General features: G+C 43.4%; 2 protein-coding genes across 2 annotated transcripts in view; both read right to left on the bottom strand.

Annotated features, from left to right (window-relative positions):
- Positions 1–251: 251 nt before the first annotated feature.
- ADGRD2 (adhesion G protein-coupled receptor D2) overlaps positions 252–11,796 on the bottom strand; it is a 385,952-nt gene continuing 374,407 nt past the window's right edge. The window contains exon 26 of the mRNA XM_077283561.1: positions 252–2,921. Within this exon, the coding sequence (XP_077139676.1) occupies positions 2,914–2,921 (8 nt within the window). The 3' untranslated portion in view covers positions 252–2,913. The remainder of the gene's footprint in view (positions 2,922–11,796) is intronic.
- LOC143804935 (uncharacterized) lies at positions 8,675–11,090 on the bottom strand. The gene is made up of 3 exons (XM_077283559.1): positions 10,804–11,090; positions 10,487–10,649; positions 8,675–9,717 (listed from the first exon to the last, which is right to left on the bottom strand). Exons 1-3 carry the CDS (start codon positions 10,898–10,900, stop codon positions 8,697–8,699), a joined length of 1,281 nt encoding a protein of 426 aa, XP_077139674.1. The 5' UTR covers positions 10,901–11,090; the 3' UTR covers positions 8,675–8,696.

Below are 11,796 nucleotides of genomic sequence, written 5' to 3'. Positions count from 1 at the left end.
TCAAAGTTAATGTTCTGGAGAGGCCATCACAGTGACCCTACTCTGAATTCTGTGCTTGCTTTCCGAATGGAAGCCTAGGAAACCTGAGATATTTGTTGGCACCTAGGAAATTCTGATGTCACTGTTTTTCTTAAAGATCTAAAATATGCCAAAAATATACAAAATTACAAGAATTCATAGTACTATAATGACAACATGGTAATAGTCAAATGTATTTACTTTACACTCTTTATTAGTATAAATACATTGTGAAACAGCAGACATGTGGAGCTGGAGAGAAATTACATATAAACCTCTAACAAGTTAGCATTTAAGACATTTGTCGCTAAAAGGACTATGTATAAGATATGTATATTAAGTTATATAGGACAAAGAACCTAATACTGTACCTGGGAAAATAGCTAAAGGTTACAATATAGGAGAACAGATATTTATGATGTATTCTGGTGGGCCTGGTCAACAATCCCCTATTTTTGGTGTCACAAATAATCACCATAAAACCACCTAGTGTATGGAATGATAAGGCTGATTAAGTACAAAACGATTGGGCATGTCGAAAAAAAGAAAGTTAATGAGCCTGCGCACAGAGTTGAGCACAGATTTGCAGACTTATTTCTGATCCTGTACACCTCTGCTGAGCACAACATTTTATTTCTTTTGGAAGATCATTGGGTGTCTGAGAACCCAGTCCCCTGCCAGCAGGATTTCTGAAGGGCATAGACCATAAATTCAAAATATAATAAGTTTACTGTTAATTGTTCATATCACAATTAGGTATATTTACTGTATATGTATTAAAAAAAAATACTGATCCAAAAAGAGAGAGAGGTGATTTGAAATAATTATCTTATAGATCTGATCTTGTGTTCTCTACTGTACATAGAGGTGTTATCTATCATACTCCTGTCTGCTGTGATAATGAAACTGCTGAAAAGCATCTGTACAGAACAGCAAGCATGAGTCTAGTAAAATACATTTAACAACATTTTTCTAGGTTTCTGCTGAAAAAAAAGTGATAACCGCCTCCAAACTGGATTGCGGGCAGGTGAAAAATAGGTTTGTGACAAATATTTGGTTAGGCAGATGGGATGAGATAACAGTACACTATAAACAGCTAAAGGCATATAATATAACATAGCATTTACAATGATATTTTAATATTTACATCACATAGAAAAAAGAAATAAAAACATTCACTTTTGGAGAGAAGTTTTTGTTTTTCAGTTCCATAGATGAGAAAAAACTCCTAAGTTGGTGAACCAGTCATCAACCTGTCTAAAAGAAAACAGTTCAGCCACCTAATACAGAGACTGAATCTGGTCCATTCTAGATTTACAAGTCCAATTGTTCTTGAGACAAGCCATGATTAGTCATTTGTCCGAGTACTAATGCATACCATATACAGGGTCACAAGAGACAGCATGTACAGAAAACTAGCAATGATTGGGGAATAAAGCCAAAATGACTCAGTTACTGTTAAATATTTGCAGTGACTATTATAAATGCCATAAACAAATCCAATAATGCAGTGCAAGTTCAAATAATTAAAAGAGTTGTAGTAAACCAGCAAAAAGTATTTTTTTCCTTCAAAAGCAATCTTCAATCTTGTTTCATTTTCAAACCCCAAAGGAGTTTCCTATCTATCCAAGGATCAGATTTTTCTCATGTGGGAGTTTCCCTCCCTGTAATATAGGCTGGATGTTATTTCTCTATGTTTCCAGAATGCTGATGTACAGTATACTGCATTGCACACAACGGTTGGATTAGAACAGCCCCAGAGCTGTCATTTTCTCTTCAGATCTGTACACAACAACCTTCCCCCTCCTGCTATCTCTAACACTGAGAAAAGGAAGGGGAGAACGAAGAAAACCTTGAGAAGCAGCACCGATTTTGTATCGGTCTTGTAAAAACTACAGATACGCTGCAGCAGAAAAATGGTATTAAATGTTCTAGTGAAGACACTACTATTTAGGAAGCAGAAAAACAAAAAAATAAATGTGTTTATAAAAAGGGGTCCATTAGATGTAATGCTATAGAGTCAAACAAATGCATTTCCCAATCATGCTTATTTAAGCGGTACCATTTCTGTAAGGTCTGGGTCAAAGCACAGGATAAAGAAACCGTAATTGCAAGGATCCCGCTGGCAGCAATAAAAAGAAGCATATTGTTCATAAAACAATGGACCAACGTCTACGGGATCTACGCAAACTGCATTAATCAGCAGGAATCCTCAGTGTTTTCTATGATTTGTAGGTGCGACATCATGGCTGCGGTGTTACGCACGCATGGCCTCCCACCTAGTAATTGGAAAACAAGCTGAGGATGTCAGCAGTTTGCAGGAATCCTGTTCGGCAGCCACAAATTACCCATGTGGCTACTGGTCCTGTTTCCTGCTAATTGATTTGCTCATCTCTACTTGCTGTATTAGAAAGAGGGAAGAGCAACTTTAGGTAGTAGGAATAGTTACATCCCTGTATTACTTGTACAGATCATAGATTTCTGCAGATACTGTGTACTGTTGGATTTCCCCTGCGGTGGCTTCTTCCTAGAAGAATTTAACACTTCCTCCAATTGACGTTCCAAACAAAAAAAGTTCTTAAAATTGCAGATCCAATTTAGTATATTTGTTTTGGGTTTCTTCTTGTGGTCTTCATCAGAATTGGTGAAAAAAGGAATCATGGGGGGTATTACGTGAACCGAATTCTTTTTTGGCCATTTTTATGAACTGCGGGCTAAATGAAGAGGGCTTTACCCTTAAACGATAATAGACAAATGAGGTCAACAATTTCCCATCTTGAATAAGGCAATAATTCTCAGAAGTTCAACCGTTCTCTTTTCCAGTTTTGAGCGTTTGATGGTTTTCCATCTTGACTATATTTGTTCATTGTATTAATATTTTTTCTTATTCATCAATCAGCAACCTGACAAGGTAAAGCAGACAGATAAACAGGTTAGATTTAAGCCAGGTTTACATACACATATTTCTGACCAACCAGATGATGAATTTGATACTAACATCACTTCCAAATTAACAAACACTCAAAATTCTCTAATAAAAAAAAAAAGTGTAATTGCAGTCTAAATTAAAAGTGAGGGCTTAAAAGGGATCTCATGATAATGACCTATCCATAGTATGGAAACTAGAAGATTTGTGGCACTCAGCAGGATCGGTGCCAATCAATCAATAGACCTTCATCAGATACTACAATGTGCAAAAGAAAAAAAAAATAATAAAAAAAACCCCTGATTTTTACAAACATAAGCATACAGTGGGAAAAAAAGTATTTAGTCAGACACCAATTGTGTAAGTTCTCCCACTTAAAAAGATGAGAGGCCTGTAATTGACATCATAGGTAGACCACAACTATGAGAGTTAAAATAAGAAAACGAATCCAGAAAATCACCTTGTCTGATTTGGCAAGATTTATTTTGCAAATTTTGGTGAAAAATAAGTATTTGGTCACCTAAAAACATGCAAGATTTCTGGCTCTCACAGACCTGTAACTTCTCCTTTAAGAGGCTCCTCTGTCTTCCACTCATTACATGTAGTAATGGCTGAAAAGTTGGGTGGGACGGCTGTTCACCATATCTCCACCCTACGGAGGGATCCAGGAGGTAAAAGTGAAGCCATTGGACTTAATGATTATTCTGTGTACTCTGGAGGGGAGAGAAAGTCCAGAGCTGGGCCCTTAGTAAACAGAGCTGAATCCTGTTTCCAGCAAGGGGCCAAAGCCAGAGTAAGGCCGGGGTCACACTTGTGAGTGCAATGCGAGAAACTCACGCAAGTCTCTCACATCAATTCCTGGCACTGCCGCCGGCGGTTCAGACCAGAGCATTCAGCTGCATAGAAATACATGGAGCCGCACACTCCGGTTCTGAGTGCCGGCGGCAGTGCCGGATATTGATGCGAGAGACTCACGTGAGTTTCTCGCATTGCACACGCAAGTGTGACCCCGGCCTTATAAGGACTATAGTGAGTGCTGTTTTGTGTATGTCAAGAAAACTGAATATGACTATTTCTATTTTGGACTGGCTTAAGAAGCCTGTTTTAATAAACCAGTTGAATATTTAAAACGAGAACCATTCAAGTCTCTAACTCTTTATGCAGTCAAGTGAGCCAAACTACCACAGCATGCTAAATGCCTTAAGTTTTTAACATTTGCAGCAATATTGGAGTTCTTGTATTCATTGATTGCAGTAGGCTAACAAATTGTGTATGGGAGGAGGAGGAGGAGGAAGAGGAGGAGGAAGAGGAGGAGGAAGAGGAGGAGGAAGAGGAGGAGGAAGAGGAGGAAGAAGAGGAGGAAGAGGAGGAGGAAGAGGAGGAGGAAGAGGAGGAAGAGGAGGAAGAGGAGGAAGAGGAGGAAGAGGAAGAACCCCTGAGACTGTATCCAGATAATTCTCATTCCACTGGTGTCCCAATAATGGATTATACAAACTTTACCACCTTCTCAATGCAGTCTGTGTGTTGTATGGCTGATACTATTTACAATATCTAAATGCCTTCCTCTAAGTGTGGGAATTTCCATAAAATATTGGTAAAAGAGGCTTCATTGAATTATTCCCTTTGCACACAAATACACCCGGGTTTACAATATGACCTTTTGTATTGAATAAAAACTTTCCTTACGAACAAAGGTTTGATCTTCGTTCTGCAATCTCAATTCAGCGGACTTCAAGGTTTCGACTTGCATCTATACATTAGACCAAATGCGACATTTTGAATATCTTATCTGTGGTTCATTGGAGATGGACAGACACAAAGATTCATGTCGATTCTCCATTGATTTGCTAAATTCCAGAAATATTTCTTGCATTACTGATTTTTTTTCGAAAGTAATGTAATATTGTAACATGGAAGAAAGAATGCTGCACATACTGTAGGTTCCCTTTATCTGCCATAGCAACTAACACTAAATGTATATTTATGTCTTGCAGAAAATATTTCTTCTAATGTCACCAATCCACTTACCGAGTGTGTATCTATTCACTTTACAAATCATAGTGCTTGGGCTGTATTAACCTAACTGTACATCTCAAGTACATGTGATTCCTAAAGTATTGTTAACTCCAGATACCATTAATATAAGGTCTCTTAATGAGTTGACCCTATCTGCAGCTTGCACATTTGAGTTATAGAAATAGACATTTTGTTTCTTGAACGAAGGTAAAGTCTATTGAGAACTGAGATTGTATTCTTGGAAAAATAAGACGAGGTATTCCATAAAAGCCCCATCATGTTCTTCTGAATGGTAAAAGAAACATTTTATGCAGAGTTGAGCAAATATGTTCGGAAACGGTCACCGAATCTGAATTTGCCATATTTGTGCTATATTGGTGCCCTATTCGTGCCGAATTTATATTTGATGATTGATTCCAAACATATTCGGTCAGGCTACGTTCACATTTGCGTTGTGCGCCGCTGCGTCGTCGCCGCAACGCACAACGCAAACAAAAACGCAGCAAAACGCATACACAACGCTGCGTTTTGCGCCGCATGCGTTCAACGCATGCGGCGCAAAACGCAGCGTTTTTTATAAACGCAGTTGCGTTTTCAACAAAAAACGCAGCGTTTTGCGCCGCATGCGTTTTTTGTGCAGTGAGTCATTCTTCATCCCACCCACAAAAAAAAGTGTCTACACAATAGATAAGGGCCACCAATGGCTAGAAGAGGGTTGGTGTTTATGTAATTGTGTATATATACCATGGCAGACATGAATTCCTCCCATTTGCTGGTATTCATGATGGAGCGTCCCATGGACAGTATCGTCATGGATATGGAGATGGAATTAGCCTTGGCTCATGCCTATGCTGTCGCCTGTGCTCATCAAAGAGAAAGAGAAAAACGGAGATGGATTCATCGCAGATTTTGGATACACCCTATCTTGGAAGTCCGGGAGAGCCGTGGAGCATACCATAGCTTGTTTGGCGAACTCAATGACAACCTGGAGAAGTATTTCGAGTACACCAGGATGTCTCAGGAGAGCTTCCGGTATCTTCTGCGTCGGGTGGAAGGAGCCATCAGCAGGCAGGATACTCAGCTCCGGAGAGCTATATCCGCAGAGGAGCGGCTGCTGGTGACTCTACGGTACGTAGCTGTTTGAATGACTTGAGATATGTTCGGCTACGTTCACATCTTCCCTTTTTTTTTTTTTTTTTTCTTAATTTTTGTTGGGGGTGGTATGGTCAATGTACTTTTAGGCTGTGTTTCTACGGTCAGTAAACGCTGCTTGTTTGACGCTGCAGCGTCAAACAAGCAGCGTCCAGATGTTCCAGCATAGTGGAGGGGATTTTATGAAATCCCGTCTCCACTATGCGTGGAAACCCGCACGCGGAGGCCCTGCGACTCCGGACATGCTGCGCGTCTTTTCAGAACACAGCATGTCCGTACACCTTGCGGGGACGCAGCGTCCCCGCAAGGTATATCACAGGGCCCTACGGCGAGGGGTGCGATGATCCCGGATGTGTACTGTACACATCCGGCACCATCGCGTCCCAGGAAGGGGGCGGGGCTTATCGCCGACCGGCTTCGCCGCTGCAACGATAGCGCCGCGTCTCCGGACAGTGGAGACATACCCTTATAAATTGCAATGTACTAATGTAATTTCTTTATCTTCTTGGCAGTTTCCTGGCTACCGGAGAGACCTTGCGATCCCTTCAATTTCAGTTCCGGATTGGAGTCTCCACTCTCTCGGGAATTATTGCTGAGACCTGCCGCGCTTTGTGGGATAACCTCCGGGAAGAATTTTTACCCGTCCCTACAAGCGATATCTGGTTGGCCAACGCCGAGAAATTTGAGGAAGTGTGTTCGTTTCCAAACTGTATTGGCGCGGTGGATGGCAAGCACATTCGTATTACCAAGCCAGGGAAAAGTGGATCCCTTTTCTATAACTACAAAAAATATTTTTCCACTGTGCTGATGGCAATTGCCGGTGCGGACTGCCGTTTTCTGGCAGTCGACATTGGTGCTTTTGGCCGGTCAAATGACTCGCGCACATTCAAAGAGTCTGATATGGGCCAAAAATTATATGGCAACAATTTCAATTTCCCCCAGCCACGACCTCTTCCCCACACCGAAGGCCCTGCGATGCCATTTGTTGTGGTTGGGGATGAGGCATTCCAAATGTCTGCCAACCTATTGAAACCCTACTCAAGTCGGGGCTTGGACCACACGAAAAGGGTGTTCAATTACAGACTGTCCAGGGCCAGAAGGACTGTGGAGTGCGCCTTTGGCATCCTTGTCTCTAAATGGCGGATATTAGGATCCGCCATTAATCTGAAAACTGAGACAGTGGATGAGGTGGTGAAGGCGTGTGTGGTTCTCCACAATTTTATTCTGGCCAAAGAGAGACTGAACGTTGATCTGGATGAAACCATAGCCAACCCATTGCCCAATTTCCATGATCATCCTCTGAGGACAAGTGTGGAAATTGCGCAGATGAGGGACCGTTTTGCGGCCTATTTTGTGTCAGATGTTGGCCGTCTGTCATGGCAAGATTCAATGGTGTAATAAACTGTTGGACTGTATTCTGGTGTGACTATGCTAAAAATAGTTCACCAATGTAAATGTGCCTTATCTAAAAAACTTGGAAACCTTTGTTTTTAAAATGTTGTGTTTTAATAAAAAAATTTTCTTACGTTTTCTACCATGCTTCCAAGACAAAATTTATACCATACCATATTTATTTGTTTGTCAGATCGCCGTGTATCGTTGTGTTTGACAGCAAAATCAACGATACCAGCGATGTTTTACACTGGTAACCAGGGTAAACAACGGGTTACCAAGCGCATGGTCGCGCTTAGTAACCCGATGTTTACCGTGGTTACCAGTGTTAATTGTAAACTAAAAAATAAAAATAAATATACTCATCTTCGCGTCCCCTGGCGTCCACTTCCTGCACTGAGTGAGCGCCGGCCGTAAAGTGAATGCACAGCACAGCGTTGCTGTGAGGGACGTCACTCAGTCAGTGCAGGGAAGCTGACGCCGGGGGATGCGATTGTGAATATTTTTTTTTTTTTGCATTTTACACTGGTAACCAGGGTAAACATCGGAAGTGCGCCCTGCGCTTAGCAACCCGATGTTTAACATGGTTACCCGGGGACCTCGGCATCGTTGGTCGCTGGAGAGCGGTCACACAGACCGCTCTCCAGCTCCCAAATAGCGATGCTGCAGTGAATTGCATCGTTGTCTGTTTTGCTGCAGCATTGTTAAGTGTGAAGGTACCTTTACAGTATGTGTCCACGTTCAGGATTGCATCCTGAATTGCTCAGGTTTTTTCATCAATATTTGTAAGCCAAAACCAGGAGTGGAACAATTAGGAAAAGTAGAATAGAAACATATGCTCCACTGCTGTATTTATTACCCACGCCTGGTTTTGGCTACAAATATTTAATTAAAATCCGGACCAAATCCGGATGCAATCCTGAGCGTGGACACATACCCTTTTTCTTTGAAAACAACTCATACACTTTAGTGTTTGGAAACACCTCATACAGCAATGAAAGACACCCAAAGAAACGGTCAAATTAAAAAATCCAAAAATACTGTCTGACATTGCATATATGAGGTGTTTGAAGCACAAATAAACGACGCACGGAGTGAATTACCGAGCAGTGTACTTGAAAAGAAGACCAAATATTGTATACAAAAAATTAAATTTTTATTGAGGGGAAACAGAAAAAAAGGGAAAATAAAATTATGGGGTTTCAACAGCCGAGGGGGGATCAACATCCGCTACCACCGGTGACCGGTAGCTTCTAGTTCTGGACCTGGGAGTGGGAGTGGTAGAGGAGGAGGAGGAGGAGGAGCCGCCATACTCTAGTAAGCTTGATGGCAGGTCCAAACCCCCCGCAGGGTACACTAGGGAGACCGCCTCGTCAGTAGAGGAGGGAGGAGGCAACACAAGCCGCCTACGTTTTTGGCTTGGTTGGCCCTGGCTGCTCCTGCTGTGGCTAGAGCCACGACGAGATGGTGTGTGTCCTGGAGCAGCCAGAACCTGTGCCTCTGTGTGTGTGTCTGTGTGCCTCCTCTTATATTTTTTTTTCCTTTTCCTGCCTTCTGCGGCATCTCCCCCAGAAGCACTCCTACGGGAGGATGAGGGCCTGGCAGGAGCAGGAGTGGGCCGCACACTGGTATGGTGCCTGTGGTGGCGTCGCCCGGCACTTGGACCAGGGTGGGGGGGCTGGAGTGACTCTGCAGCAGTAGTCGGAGTCACGCTAGCCAGCGACGGCACTACGGGCAGTGTCGCTGACTGCGCGACCCGAGACTGCTGCAGAGCCCTCACGTAAGAATTGTTGCAGTCCTGCATCACCGAAATCTGGAGTTCCGGCGTAAGGTTTTCCACCATGCCTTTAGCAAGTGTGCTGAAGAAATGTTTTGCCGGATTTGAGAGCTCGGCTTCCAGGATTTCAAGGCGCCGTCCCATACTGGACATTTCATCTCTCAACGCCTTGAAACCGTTCTGGAACACCGTGCCCAAGTGCAAAAATTCAGGCATGACTGACCTGTCCGAGGCCCGCTGGCGCTGTCGGGAATACCCGAACGAAGGTGCGCCAGAGGCCTCGGGCAGGGGAAAACCTGACGTACCGGCAGCCGGTTCTCCAGATGATGGTGGTGCAAGCCTGCTGTCGCTGTGGGATGGCTGTGACGGCTCAGATGGCGATCCATGAAGTTCCGCTTCACAGGGGGGAGCTCGCTGGAGGGTGCTGCTGTGTGTCCTGTGAAAAGATAATGAAAAAATTAGTCTTCAATTAATAACCTATCACATACGCCAACTCCTGTCAAAAAAATTACATGACACATCAAAACATTACAATCCCCTGTCTCTCAGTCTGTGTGGCCTATAATAAATTGCTGATTGTTATCGCCAGCTGAGCATTAGGGCTCACGATAACAATCATGGACATACCGACGGCAGAAAATGACTGTTCATTCAAGTTGGCAAAGGCAATGCATACCCCTGTCATCTAAAAAAAAAAATCTAGATAATGCCTATGTCACAAAAATAGTATAAAATTTAAAGTCAAGAATAAAATTTAAAAAACCAAAAACGAAAAAAAAAAGACTTTGCTGATCTGATCGCAGGAATGGCCATGACGTTAGGATCATGTGATCCAGACGTCATCATTATTCCTGCAATCAGAACTACCCTGACTCAGAACGTAACCTGTCATGGACTACAATGACTCACGCCTAACCCAAAAAATTACTAATGGGCTATATACCATTCCACAAGGGTAAAAGGATGGCCAAAATGCTACGATGACTACATGGATGGCCAATATACTATGTTCCTTTGGAAATATACTATGTGTATATGTAGCTCGAACGTGTACTATGTGGCTGCGATATAGTGGCCTGGAAATCTACTATGTGGATGCACAATGTACGTGGCTGGGCAATGTACTATGTGGCTGTGCAATATGCTATGTGTCTGGGCAATGTACAATGTGGCTGTGCAATATGGTATGTGGCAAAAATACTTACTGTCGGCGGGTAAGGACCGGTCTTAGGAACTGGAGGGCCCTGTTGTACTTGTAGGCCACAGACTTGGAAGCAGCAGCACCGCTCCGAGATTGCTCCTCCTCAGCACGAATCCCCTTATTGAAACGGTCCTTTATGGATCGCCATCTGGTCCTCAACTTTTTCACTGTTAATGTAAAGACAAAAAAATTGTTACATATTTAGCATTGTAAAAGGATAAAACAACCGTGTGCGATGCAAAGTGTAGGCGTTGATCGCATCACACACGGTTGTGTTTATCCTAGCAAGATGGGTCATAGCAGCGTCTCAGCAATACTCACTAAAGGTGCCTTTGTCCTTCGCTGAGGCACTGTCAAAGCCATCCCACAGCGAGTTTGCCACCTCTGCCCACAAACGCCTTATCACCACCTGGTCCATGTGCCGGGGGTCACGGCTGTCCCACAACGGGCCACGCTCCTGGATGCTTGAAATAAGGAGGTCCACATCTACACTCTCTCCTTGGGCCCGTTGTGAAACCTAGAAAAATTAGAAAACAAATAGGTTATAAATATGCAAATATTAACAACCACCAGCACCTGGCATGATAGGTACCTCTGCCCTATCCTTTGCCATTTGATGTATGTATATTGATGTTTTCTACACCTGTGTTTTGGAATGTTTGTGTGCAGGGAGTTCAACTTTATTTTACCTTCCCCCAATACTTGCTGCCCTGAAAATCTATAATGTATAAAGGCCCCGTCTCACATAGTGATTTAACAACCATCACGACCAGCGATACTGCCTGGCCGTGATCGTTGGTAAGTCGTTGTGTGGTCGCTGGGGAGCTGTCACACAGACCGCTCTCTCCAGCGACCAACGATCAGGGGAACGACTTCGGCATCGTTGAAACTGTCTTCAATGATGCCGAAATCCCCCTGCAGCACCCGGGTAACCAGGGTAAATATCGGGTTACTAAGTGCAGGGCCGCGCTTAGTAACCCGATGTTTATCATGGTTACCAGGGAAGACATCGCTGGATCGGTGTCACACACACCACTTCAGCGATGTCAGCGGGACCTCAACTACCAAAAAACGGCCCAGGCCATTCCAACACGACCAGCTATCTCACAGCAGGGGCCTGATCGCTGGTACGGGTCACACATAGCGAGATCGCTACTGAGGTCGCTGTTGCGTCACAAAACTTGTGACTCAACAGCGATCTCGCTATGTGTGACGGGGGCCTAAGCTTTACTAAACATCCCTAGTGAAAGCAGGATGCTCCTCAAATGTAATGTTCCTCACAGCAGGATGCTACTGCAATAAAAAAGATAAAAA

Source organism: Ranitomeya variabilis, chromosome 2, assembly GCF_051348905.1.
Source record: "Ranitomeya variabilis isolate aRanVar5 chromosome 2, aRanVar5.hap1, whole genome shotgun sequence".
NCBI lineage: Eukaryota > Metazoa > Chordata > Amphibia > Anura > Dendrobatidae > Ranitomeya > Ranitomeya variabilis.
The sequence above is the reverse complement of the archived record's forward strand: the minus strand, read 5'-3'. Positions and strand labels throughout refer to the sequence as shown.

What these genes read in the sequence shown, in the direction of transcription:
- LOC143804935 (XM_077283559.1), bottom strand. Translation starts at nt 10,900, where the DNA reads ATGGACCAGGTGGTGATAAGGCGTTTGTGGGCAGAGGTGGCAAACTCG. An exon ending in GAAGGACAAAGGCACCTTTA is followed by an intron (nt 10,650 to 10,803) that starts GTGAGTATTGCT and finishes TTACATTAACAG; the next exon opens with TGAAAAAGTTGAGGACCAGA. An exon ending in CCGGTCCTTACCCGCCGACA is followed by an intron (nt 9,718 to 10,486) that starts GTAAGTATTTTT and finishes ATCTTTTCACAG; the next exon opens with GACACACAGCAGCACCCTCC.